Genomic DNA, 13,647 nt, shown 5'->3' on the forward strand with positions numbered 1-13,647 from the left:
ACCCTCGCTGCTCGATGATTGGCTTCTGGGTTCGCAGTGCAGTTCAAAGCCACGCCCCGCCCCCGTTCCTTTCTTCCCGGAAGTGCATGAAGAGCTGGACAAGGTCGTGGGAGGCACTTTTTTACTGCCCGGTCCCAATCTTTTCAGCTTCCCCGCCCTCACTACCCTCAATGGTGGGGCAGCCAAGGGCTATTCCGCAATCCCCCAGTGGATAAAGGCGCTCGCGGTGCACCTATGCCCGCAGAGCGCCACCACCTGGCGCGGGTGCCCAAAACCCCCTTCCAAAGCCTGTAGGTTTACGTCGTCTCTGACGGCCAAGGCCTATGGTGCCGCTGGACAAGTGCACACTATGGCTCTCCTGCAAGTCCGCCAAGGCGCTAAAGGAACTGCACGAGGATAGTTCCGCCCCGAGATTGATGCAGGAACTGTGTTTGGCGACCGACCTCGCTCTCCGAGCGACGGAGGTCACGGCGCGGTCTCTCGGGTGGACGATGTCCACATTAGTGGTCCAGGAGCGCCACCTTTGGCTCAACCTGGTCGAGATGGGTGAGGCTGACAGGACACGATTTTCTTGCTGCCCCCATCTCCCAGGCTGGCCTATTCGGCGACACCATCAAGGACTTTGCCCAGCAGTTCTTGATGGTGGAGCAGTAGACGGAGGCTATCAGGCATATCCTGCCCCGGCGCGGCTCAAGATCCCGCACCCCGTCTGCTCATCGCCAAGGGCGTCCCCCTGCCGTGACTACACCAGCTCCGCCGCAGCCCGCCCCTTCGGCCAGGCCCCGGCATGGAGCCCACCGCAGGAAGCAGATGCCACCTGTCTTGTGGCTGCCCAGAACCCGTGAAAGGCTTCAAGGCGCCCTTGAGACGGGCGACCCAGGGACGACGAAACTCACTGCTCTGGAGCTGGTAAGCAGATCTCTCCATCTTTTTGTTACCTTTGCATTTAATTGCGCTGCATGCCCAAGTGGCTGCAGTACTCAAGAGTTCAGCAAGAGTGGTTTCCTTGTTCCCTGGGTCACGTATCCGGTGTGCACGGCCATCATCACGACCACCGTCCACCACTCTATTTGGTAGGTTTGGCACTCCAACGGCGGTCTCCCGCCCCTGAGCGCCCAGCTGTGGCACAAATCCGCCCCCGATGTGACAGTCTTCATGGGTCACGAGGACAGGCCTCTTCCTCCCCTGTCCCAGGCTGTTCCGGGGGTGGTCACAAGGAGCCAGGTAAGTGCTTCGATGTCCCTAGCCTCAGCACGGCCACGACATGGTGTGGCACCTTGAGCTCCGCCCCACCGCGAAGCCCCACCTGCCGGTACATCCGACGACGTTGTCCCTTTGGTCCCCCTTGTGCGGAACTTGGACGCGTGGCTTGCGCTTTCCAAACCGTCGCGATGGCTGGTCCGGACCATCTGACTCGGCTAAGCGATTCAGTTCGCCAGGTGTCCGCCCAGGTTCAGCGGTGTCCACTTCACCTTGGTGAAGGACGAAAACGCTGCTACCTTGCGCGGAGATCGCTACCCTCCTACGGAAGGGCACGATAGAACCTGTCCCTCCGGCCGAGATGAAGAAGGGGTTTTACAGCCCCTACTTCATCGTACCGAAAAAAGGCAGTGGGTTGCAGCCAATCTTGGACCTGCGAGTACTGAACCGGGCTTTACACAGACTCCCGTTCAAGATGAGGACGCAAAAACGCATTCTGATGAGTGTCTGGCATCAAGATTGGTTCGCGGCAGTAGACCTGAAGGACATGTACTTGACATGTACACGTCTCGATATTTCCTCGACATAGATCCTTCCTGCGGTTTGCATTCAAGGGTCAGGCATATCAGTACAAGGTCCTCCCTTTCGGCCTGTCCCTGTCTCCTCGCATCTTCACGAAGGTAGCATTTGAGCCTTTGCAGTCAGCCGAGCTTAAGGCACTCTCCTTGAAGACTGCCCTCCTGACTGCGCTCACTTCCATCAAGAGGGTAGGAGACCTGCAAGCGTTCTCTGTCAGCGAAACATGCCTGGAGTTCAGTCCGGGCTACTCTCACGTGATCCTGAGACCCCGACCGGGCTATGTGCTCAAGGTTCCCACGACCCCTTTTAGAGACCAGGTGGTGAACCTGCAAGCGCTGCCCCAGGAGGAGGCAGACCCAGACCTGTCGTTGCTGTGTCCAGTGCATGCTTTACACATCTATTTGGATCGCACACAGAGCTTTAGGATCGCTGAGCAGCTCTTTGTCTGCTTTGGTGCACAGCAAAAAGGAAGCACTGTCTCCAAGCAGAGGATCGCCCACTGGCTCATTGACGCCATAACTATGGCATATCACGCCCAGGACATGCCGCCCCTGGTAGGGCTACAAGCCCAGTCTACCAGGGGTGTAGCGGCCTCCTGGGGCATGGCCAGGGGTGCCTCTCTAACAGACATTTGCAGAGCAGCAGGCTGGGCAACAACCAACACCTTTGCAAGGTTCTACAACCTCCAGGTGGAACCGGTTTCGTCCCAGGTAGTGGCACGCAATACAAGCGGATTAGCCCGGGATAGCCGGCCGGGTGTATCGCTTGCACATAGCGCCTTCCACCTTTTTTTGAGCTGAAGATGTGCACCATTAATTCCCAGTAGTGTTCACAAGTTTTGTTCCCTGGTTGACTTCCTCCGAGCCCTGTGGCAGTCGAGTTTTCGGAGAGACTCTCTGCCAGCCCAGTACACGTGCTAAGAGCCCTGTTCTGGGGTAGGTGCTCCGCATGTGGCGGTTCCCTGTAAGGCTAACCCCATGCAATATATATCTTCCGCTAATGCATTCCTTTTGGCAAACTGCGTCTTCCTTGGGCAGAGCCCCTCTGCCCCAGTCTCCATGTTCGTAGTAACTCCTCCCCATTGGGTAGGATCTACCTTGAAGACTCTCCACATGGTCGGAAAAACCATGTGACGTATTCTTCCACATAAATATCCCCCCCTCTCTTTGGGTGAGGTGTGGTCTCCGCTGCGTCTTCCCCTTGGGAGGGACACCCCCCGACTAGACCTGGCGGCCCAGTCGGATAATCCCCCTTCTTTTTTAGGGAGTGGAAAAAGAGAAGGGGGAAAAGAGGCCACAACTGGGCTAAGCCCGTCTCTATCTCTTGAATAGTCGACTTGTCCCCAAAGGGCTGTTCGACACTCATAACTATTTTGGGGGAGGTTACGTGTCGACCTGGTGTGCTGGCTATGAGGCACACAGTAGTCTGCCCACCACACACCGCCAGTTCACGTAACACAGTTCAGCCAATTGTGGCATTTCGTATAGGGACCCCTAGTGTCACTACATCGACACAATGTCGAGTGAGTGACAGATAGGGAATGTCATGGTTACTTGTGTAACCTCCGTTCCCTGATGGAGGGAATGAGACATTGTGTCCCTCCTGCCACAACGCTGAACTACCAGCTGAAATGGCCGGACCTTATATCGGCTCATCAGCATAAAACCTGAATGAGTGGTTGCATACCAGCTCCTTTTATACCTGTATGTCCGGGGGAGTGGCATGCAAATACCACTCGCCAATTTTCTTTGGCCTTTTATCAAAGACCAGAGGTGTCTCGGGCTCCCAAGAGTGACCTCTAGTGTCACTACATCAACACAACATCCCATTCCCTCCATCAGGGAATGGAGGTTACACAAGTAACCATGATGTAAAATCTGCTTAACCTAATGACATAATATTGATTATAGTGAGTGAATTTAACATAAACATTTCAGTTAATACAGTACAAATCTGATGTACATGGTATTTAAATAAATTAAGCATAATTTCAATTAACATTTTATTAGAACATCTTATATTTTGAACTGTTCTTATAAACATGTTTAATTATGTACCATGTGTCAAAAAGAAACCTTCCACCGGGAAGCTTAATGCTTGCTATGTAATCTACTAGACAACATCACCTTGCATTTTCAGCAGTTGAATTTAGATAGAGCTGCGCACGCTCAACTGAACACTTGGTGCACAAAAACAAGATGACGGTAGCAATCAACCAGTAATTGTTTTGATAATGAATGGGTCATTTTAAGTAGAAAATGAACTTCAGACATCACACAATATGTTACCTAATGTAACAACCAAATCAACAATAAATGCAGTGTAAATAAACATGCAAACAGTGAAACCATGCAAGCTGATTAATTATTCAAGCATGCTGGGTACACCAGCTTCGAAAAGTTAAGTAAAATGTACTTATTTTATTTACCTGTGAAATTTACTCAAATTAGCAAATAAATATGAAAATGTTTTATATTTTAGGGCTGATGCATGATGCATTGTGAAGATAACAAACAATCATAGATAATATTTACTTATAAGCTAGAACATTCATTTTTACATGTTTGAATTGAGAACAAATGTTGAATTTACTTAATATATTCAAGTTCATGTTTTAACTTATTCAATGTAGAAAGTACATAATCTTTTCTGCTACATTTACTTCACAACAAAATATTTATTTTTCAATGTAGTAAAACAATGGTGTGAGTGATGGATAAAGGTATTGCAAGGGAACGCAAAACTATTCAAATAAATACATCGTTTTATTCCCTCCCTGTCCTCTAAGGGCTCCATGCAGAATTCTGCAGAATGGATGTAAATACTCTACCATACTGCACTCATATTGGTAGCTCAAAGCATCATCAAAATATTTAATAAACAAACACACAAGGAGCAGGAGAAGTGGAGAACTTTGTGAGTGACAGCCATTAGAACACACAGGTTCTGTACAGGCCTACAAGTAAATCCTTGAAGCTTTTGGCAGTTTGTACATAAAATGTGAATGATTAACAAAAGATGCATTTGGCTGAATTTTAATTTTGATGTCCTAGAACAAAGAAAGCTTTCCTCTCTTTCATGCTGTCTCAACTTACTCTTCCTTGAATTATGTATGAAAACAAAAGAGACTTTACAACTGTGTTTATAAAGGCTGCTGACCTGCGGTTAATCCATATGAACCATTTGCTTCAACCAAAGCCTCTCCTGTCATGTTTAAGTACATTGTGCCCTGCTGCTATGTACAATATGTTCATCTATACAGAAATATATGCAGTAAAGCCAACAGCACAAGACAAAGCTCAGACACTCAGCTATGCCGGGTGTAAGATCTCTTTATGGTCTGTAATAGTGGCATAACAGGAGAATGCTGGTGTGATGAGATGTCTCCTGTAATGACGATCTTATTCCTGTGACCTCTGACCTGCTCTGAGGAAGCACATGGTCCAGGGTTCATATGCGGTGCCTGAGACACAAAACTACAATGCCGCTACAATACTATGGTGTTGTGGGTGGCTGCCGGGTCATTTCCTATCAGTTGATAAGGTGCTCGGAGCTTCTTCTTTTTTCTTTTTTTTTCTGCTTTAATTAATTATGAGTCAGAATAATTTTATTTTTGAAACAGCCTTTACCCCCCCCCCCCCCAAAAAAAAGATATGATAAAATATTACAAAATATTACCTACTTATACAAAAACAAGATGACATTTTAAAATAGGCTGGATTTACAATTATTATTATTATTATTTTTATTTTTTTTACAGATTATTACATTGTTTTGGTGATTTCTGCAGAACTTGGGCTGCACCAACTAAGTGGTATTAATTAAGTAATAGAGTGGAATTTTATTATTTCTCCTGGCAGGATGAGAAATGTGGGTAAATCAGAGAATATTGTGCTAAATTACATTTGCAGACCCATTTATTAGTCAGAGAGAAGCTTTACTCTTGTCCTTTTCCCCAGAAATTACCAGCCGATAACCAACCTGCTCTTAGGCACGAAACTCTACAAGTTCATGAATGCTAACACTTCTAGCTATGTAAGCTCAATTTTGCAGCCTGATCTCATAAAAATTACGTGACTGTGGCAATATTTTTGCAAAATGAAATTACGAGGTTCATTACATGTATGGCGGCAGTTCCGAGCTGAAATGTCCACTGCGTGGCACTAAAAGTGAGTAAAATGTTCTCCCAAAGGTTAATGCTCTATCAAGATTTGAATCAACAAAACCGACCTCCCTATTCTAATCCTTAAACCTCAAACTAACCGATAGTGTCATGAAAAACAAATGTGAGTGGAAAAACACAACTGCTAAAGCAACTATGTCATTTTGTGGTGCTTCTATGACACTTTCGGCTCATGTGTCGACTCACATGCTCTTTAGGACTCATACCTAAGCTACCTCACAATTTGATTGCACTCAAACAAGCTTGTAAATGTAGTTGGTTATGTAAAGCAAATGTTAAAGTGTATCGCCTTACAAGTCATGCGCTATAGTAAAAGTGTTTAGATATCATAAGATAGCAAAAAGTGTTTATGAACTAAAAATCTGCCATTTTACTAGTGATTTTAGTGAAAATTAATCAAATTTGTTTGCCGCCTCTAGTGTTCATTTCACCAGGAAACTGCCGCTATATGTACAACAGGTTAAAATAACTTTGCAAAATATGTAGGTATAGTAACGTGTTTCTATGAGACCAGGTTGCAAATTTGTGTGTCACTATCTAACTCTGACTCATTTTCATCTCGCTTAAAGGGTAAGACCAGCCTGATCTCATGAACATTACGAGACTGTGGCCACATTTTTGCAAAACAAAATTACGTGCTTCATTACACGTTTTGCTGCAGTGTCCAGCGGGGGGCGCAAAAAGAGAGTGAAATTGTGTCATAATCAGATAAGGTTTTTAAGGTGAATAGTAGATGGAGGTTTTAATGAGTAAAACGTACCTCATTAACTTAAACTTTAACCTAAACCTAAGCGATAGTGTCCAAAAACAAAATGAGATACGAAAAGCCGATTTCTGAAACAACCACGTCATCTCGTGTCGCTTCTATGACACTCTCATCTCAAGGGTCAGCTTGCGTGCTTGACTGATGTTAAACTGCGGATTTCAGAGTTCAAAATACAACGCTCTATCAGGTGAGCTACCGCACAAGCTAATCACATTGAAATAAGTGTGTAAATGTAGGTGAGTCTGTAATACAAATGTTAAAATTTATAGTTTTTCAAATTATGCGTTATAGTAAAAGTAATTTGATATCATAACATAGCAGTGTGAGAATAATAAAGTGAAAAATAAGTATTTATAAAGTCATAATCAGCCATTGTACTCGTGATTTGTGTGAAAGTGAATAAAACGCACAGTTGTTGTAGCGCCTCTAGTGTTCATTTCACCAGGAAACTGTGATGAAACGTAGAACAAGGCACGTTAAAGTCAGTTTGCAAAAATGTAGTTATAGTGACGTTCATTCTATGTGACCAGGTTGCAATAGACAATATAGTTAAGACTGTAGTCACTAGATTCCTTCAAGATATTTTCTCTCAATGTGAATTTGCCACAGTGATCATGGTTAAGTGAAATGGAACAAGCCAAATAAATAATTACAAATTATTGGATGTACGTGTTTCCTAAAATATTAAAATCACTGTGCGTGAGAATGTGGAAAGAAGAGACAGAGCTCAAACTAGACTGAGAAAACCCACTGACAAATGAAAATGTTTAGCCAAACATTACTGTCCACAAGACTGCTGCAAGCTTTTTTAACCACTGGTGACATCTGAACATGGGATGGCCTTCCATAAAATGAAGCAGGGCCAGTCCATTCCAGTCCAAATATACTACACTGATACTTAATCACTTATCACACTGGAAGGAACATCTCTGAGTGGCTTGCGTTGAGAGAACTCATAACCTCATACAGCAACAATAAGGTAAGTGCAATTGGTGAAAATAGACCAGAACCTGAGGCAGTGACCATGACGTGATGCATTCAGGCGCATACACACTAGAAACAAGCTCTGATGGAGCACTTGACAAATAGGAATGCGTAAACTCCATTTTCAGAGAATGGAAAGAACCGGGTCAGTTTGGAATCAAGAGGGAATATGCATTGGATTTCCAAAAGCACAACCGGACCCATCTGTCTGAAATTCTCACTGGTCAATGGCCGCATCACTTCCACAACACTTGCGTTTTTCCTCTACGTCCTTCCGACACACCATCCCCATTGAACTCAATGGATTGGCAACGTTCTCTGACGCAACTCTAGTGTGTAGGCGCCCTTAGTGAAAACCGAGGTGAGCAACAACCGACAGATACACAGGTGAGAGATTACTGGTGGATTGTGGGAGTCAACAGTTGCAGCTCTTCTCTCGCTCTGCCTCCTCCTCAGCTGGGTAAAGAACTTTAGCGGTGAGGCCGCTTTTGACCCCATCCCAGCCGTCACGGGTGGAGATCTCCCCCATATTCATCAGCTCATAGATGTCCCGTGTGAGCAGCTCGAAAGCGCGTTCCACATTGCTGTTGCACTTGGCCGAAGTTTCCACGTAACGGATGCCGAGTTCGGCCGCCAGCAGCTCCGCCTCGTCTCGCGACACCTTGCGGTCGCGGTTCAGGTCGCTCTTGTGGCCAATCAGGATGTAGACCATGTGATGGGGCAGGATGTGCTCGCTGACTTCTCTGTGCCATTCCCGCACGTGATCGAAGGTCTTCCTATTAGTCAGGTCAAAGACTAGGAGGCCGCCCACAGAGTTGCGATAGTATGAAGTGGTGATGGACCTGAGCAGATGAAGAACACAACTTTTAGAATGTTTGGAGTGTTCCGGGTTCAAAACAAGTAAAGCTCTTTGATTACCACAGCAAATAGGGTAACACTTAACAATAATGTTCCCTTTGTTAAGGGTTTATAAAGGGGTTCGTTAATGAATTAGTCATTTACAAATGCATTATAAATCATTTATATGCAGCTATAACAACATGAATAAAAAGGGTGACATTCATGCAATATGCCAAATAGTAAGCATTTTAACTTTTTGTAAATCCTTAATAAATACACTTATTTGAACTTGTTTATACTTATATCAAAAACATAAAATGTCCTAATTCATGATTTATGTCACATTGCAGCCAAAATGTATTATTTTTCCTGTCATGCTGATATCAAAAGAATGGTGCTACTCCAAGTGCTGTCCCAAATTAACTAGTCCTAGTGACCTAAAGTCCTCTGCAGAAACACTTTTCAGATCTTCATTGTCATTCACAGCAGATATCATATAAGAAAGCTTGATGACCATTAAACCATACTGAAATGTATATAAATATGTTACTAATGTCAGGTTTCCAACTGCATAATTAATGCTTCGCAGATGTCCACTTTACATTAAGGTATATTTTCATAGGTTAATAATGATTAATAAGTGTTATTATATCATAATCGCATATCAATGATTTATAAAAACACTTGTAAATAGCTTATTAGTCATTAACAAACATCTTTTTTAAACTCTTATCAAAGAGTACATTAATGTAAAGTGTTACCAATACTTCTGACTCATCCCCTAGTTGGTAAAAACAAGGATAAATTGTGTTTACAGTGATGTACTTATAACGTAAGTCTATGGGGCAAGAAGAGTGTTAGGGTTGCTCCGATACCAAAATTTTGGCTTTGGTACGATACCAGCCCTGGTACTTCGGTATCGATACTAAATCGATACTATAATCAACAAATAAAAAGCCTCAGATTTTTGATGAAATGACACAGAAAATGACGATTAGAAGAACTGCATAAAGTCTCACAGAATTTATGTGTTTTCTGTTTGAATTTTTCTGGATTGCATGTTAAATGTTTTCATTAAATGTCATGATCAAATGGTGTTTAATCAAATTGATACATACAGCTTTAATCAAATAAAAATATCGATATTTTTTGAGTTTTTTTTTTTTTTTACAAAAAATTGCAATTTTATTTTTGGTCAAATAAAATGCTGCAAAACAGAGCTTCACAGTATTTATGAAAACATTAATAAAAGAAATCTGATTACCGTGGCACAAGGCTGCTTGCGTTTGTGATATTGCGTACAGATAATAATACTACTAATAATAATACAACCATTTAATACTACATAATTATTATTATTGCTACTTTTTGAATATTACATGTTTATACAGTAGTTATATTTTTCTGTCTTCAATTTCACGCATCCAGTTGAATAGAGCGTTCGTTTAAGCGGGACTTTGAGTTCTTCCTGTTTTTGATGGGTTAGTTATATCAAGCTTCCCATTAGTGCTGGGATACTCCTGTTGTGACTCTCAAGCTGAAATCTCCGAGCTGCACCGCAGGAGTTCATTTAAGTGTTAACAGCTGTTTATACTGTAAACACACTGCGTGAAAATCAAGCACCAGCAGTGTGTGTTGAGTTTGTGTGTGTGTTTGTGAAGCAGATGACAGAGCGGCACCTCTTGTTCATTCTGTAGCGTGCAGCGCATGTGACTGTATATTATTAAATTACATCCTTCTGCTGTTTAATGATCACACTTGGCCATATCCAGAAGTTTTTTCAAATCGTCATTGATTTCATCTCAAAACTGTCACATCTCATATCATTTTGTTAATGACAGCATACGACGGTAATATGGTACCAAAATTAACAACAAGATGATATCATACTGTTTACATTTTTTTGGTATTGCGATACTTTTTTAGTACTGGTAAACCACGCAACCCTAGAGAGTGTAAAGGAATTTTTTGGGTTCATTACAAGTTAGGCTCCATCGACAGCATTTGTGGCATAATGTTGATTACCAAATTTCTTTCAAAAAAAAAAAAAAAAGGGGGGGAAAAAGCAAATATTGCTGTAAAAGTAAAGCACTTACAATGGAAGTGAATGGGAGCAATTTTTGGAGGGTTTCAAGGCAGAAATGTGAAGCTTATAATTTTATAAATGCACTAACATTAATTCTTCTGTTAAAACTCATGTATTATTTGAGCTGTAAAGTTGTTTAAACCATTGTTTTTATGGTCGTTTTAGGGTTTACAGCATTATGTTGTCATGGCAACAAAGTTGTAAAATTGTCTATAACTTTACACAGAAAAAGTTAGTAAGTGATTTTATCACACTAAAATCATGTTTACATGGATATTGTTTATGTCTTGTGTCTATACTTTTGACTTTTTTTTTAAGTTGTAATGAATTATTGTCGTAATCAACATTATGCCAAAAATGCTTTCAGTGCATGCCCCTTTTTGGTATCCCTAACACAGTTGGTAGATTCAGGAACAGACAGCGGAGGCGACTTCTGTTCATTGCCTGATCAGGCACAGATATTAGCCGAAACGGATGATCTCTTAAAAAAAAATTGAATCCAGAACTTGTATGTCCATTTTAAGTGTGCATGCATAGTGTTCTGTGACATTATAAGAGTAAATCATAGTACATTGGCTGTCTGACTGTATCTGAAACTATATCCAGAAATAGATTTTGGCCTGTCGTGGAGGTTTGTTTCAATATCATGTATGGTCTTTTTCATCTGAAAAGCAATAAGAGGAATGTTTTTTCTAGCCTGAAGGCCAGCAGTTCTTCAGAATATAGGGCAAACAGGTCAGAGACTTCAGGGCCGATGACAATACAGCTAAACACAAGCTAACCACAGAATCCAAACAGGTGATGCATATTAGATGAGCTGGAACAAATCAATGGAAATCAGCTTTTTTTATGTGTGGAACTCATTCATAAACACTCTACAGGCCTGTGTGCATGCATGATTGAACTGAATTACATGAACCCCAGCAGGGAATGATGACAAAGAAATGCAAACACATAAAAAAAGATCTTTGATTCCACTAAAAATAAAGGCTGCCCTACAACACAACCCTACACTACACCATATTACACAACCACTGGCATCAAATGCATGTATGCACACTTGCTATCATATTTTCATTATTATTTCACAGTGCCATTATGAGTTTAATCGTTTGATGCATAGCACTTGGTGCATGGGGATGGTTAACCAAAACAGTCAGCAGATGGGACATATAATAATAATGATAATAATAATAACCTGAATCGCTCTTGTCCGGCTGTATCCCACAGCTGTAGTTTGATTTTCACCCCCGGTTCGATGTCAAGCGAACGGGCGTAGAAATCCACACCGACCGTCGGGTCCGCGACATCGCTGTATATGCCATCCGTGAACCTCTTCAGTAAAGATGATTTGCCCACCGTCGAGTCGCCCAGTAGAATGATCCTGAACTGGTATTGCCATAAAGTATCCATGGCATGGCGAGTGTAGAGCTCCAGACAAAGCGCACGGCACACGGTGTTTACATTGAGTATATGGAAGAGCGAGAGCGAGAGAGAGAGAGGTGGATGTGCTGCTGCAGTCATGTGATGACGGTAAATGTGAACTGATTCTCACATATCAAAGCTCAGTGTCTTTGACTAATGTGTAACTACTGGAAATAAACTCAGTTTCTTCGTTCGACTTGGAGGAAAGCAATCTGTGTTGCAAAATATATGCAATCTGGTACGATTACAATTTACATAACTAAAATTATAGTCAGTAACGTAACATTTTGGATTACAAAGTAATCTAATCTGATTGCTTTTGTATCACTTTTGGATTACTTCTGACAAGTTGTTTATTTTATTTTTATTTATTTATTTTGACGTCACCTGCATTTGATTAGGATAAGTTTGTACCATTTTAAAATAATGTTGCTTAAATGGGTTAAAAAACGTAATGGATCAAAATATGAGAATTGATGTGTGTGTGTTTGTGTGTGTGTGTGTGTGTGTGTGTGTGTGTGTGTGTGTGTGTGTGTGTGTGTGTGTGTGTTTCACTCACTATTTTTCTGTTTCTGAGAGAAAAAATAAAAGACACTTAAAGGAATATTCCGGCTTAAACACAAGTTAAGCTCAGTCGACAGCACTTAATGACATAATGTTGATAACCAAAAAATAATAATTTCGACTCGTCCCTCCTTTTCTTTAAAAAATAAATAAATACTGAGGCATTTACAATGGAAATGAATGGGGCCAATTTTTGGACAATAAAATACTAAATTTTTCAAAAGTATAGCCACAAGACATAAAGGATATGTGTATTAACATGATTTTAGTGTGATGAAATCACTTACTAACCGCATCTGTGTAAAGTTATAACAAATGTACAACTTTGTTGCCATGACAACATAATGCTGTAAATCCTACAACGACTGTAAAAATGACAATTTAAAGAAATTTACAGCTCAAATAATACATGAGTTTTATCAGAAGAATTAATGTAAGTGCTTTTATAAAATTATAAGCTTCACACTTCTGTCTTTAAACCCTCCAAAAATTGACCCCCATTCACTTCCATTGTAAGCGGTGCTGGGTAAGTTACTCTAAAAAAAGTAATTAATTACTAACTACTAATTACATCTTCTACAGTGTAATTAGATTACTGTACTAATTACTCCATCTGAAAAGTAATTGCATTACTTATTACTAATTACTCTCTAAAACCCGTATCAACCTCGACCAGATGAAAAATACAAGGATAGACATGAAACTGTTCTTTTAATTCTTTCAAACAAATCATATACAATCAAATAAATTATTCATGAACTGGCCAAAGAACTTAAGCGTTAAAGTAGAAAACAGATATTTTAACATTAGATGTTAAATTTTGATTTTAAATACACTATTGTTTTATATAGAATTGTTCTAGAGTCTATATAGAATTTAACACAATTACTTCAGAAGTAACTGTAATTCAATTACTGAAAAATTAAGAGCAATCCCTTACTTTACTTTTTTCAATGAAAAAGTAATTTAATTACAGTAATGAATTACTTAGCATTACACCCAACACTGATTGTAAGTGCC

General features: G+C 41.4%; 1 protein-coding gene across 1 annotated transcript; it reads right to left on the bottom strand.

Annotated features, from left to right (window-relative positions):
- Nucleotides 1-5,466: 5,466 nt before the first annotated feature.
- Nucleotides 5,467-12,079, bottom strand: LOC127420769 (ras-related protein Rab-39B-like). The gene is made up of 2 exons (XM_051663303.1): nt 11,837-12,079; nt 5,467-8,554 (listed from the first exon to the last, which is right to left on the bottom strand). Exons 1-2 carry the CDS (start codon nt 12,049-12,051, stop codon nt 8,128-8,130), a joined length of 642 nt encoding a protein of 213 aa, XP_051519263.1. The 5' UTR covers nt 12,052-12,079; the 3' UTR covers nt 5,467-8,127.
- Between the last annotated feature and the right edge of the window lie 1,568 nt (nt 12,080-13,647).

Source organism: Myxocyprinus asiaticus, chromosome 30 (assembly GCF_019703515.2).
Source record: "Myxocyprinus asiaticus isolate MX2 ecotype Aquarium Trade chromosome 30, UBuf_Myxa_2, whole genome shotgun sequence".
NCBI lineage: Eukaryota > Metazoa > Chordata > Actinopteri > Cypriniformes > Catostomidae > Myxocyprinus > Myxocyprinus asiaticus.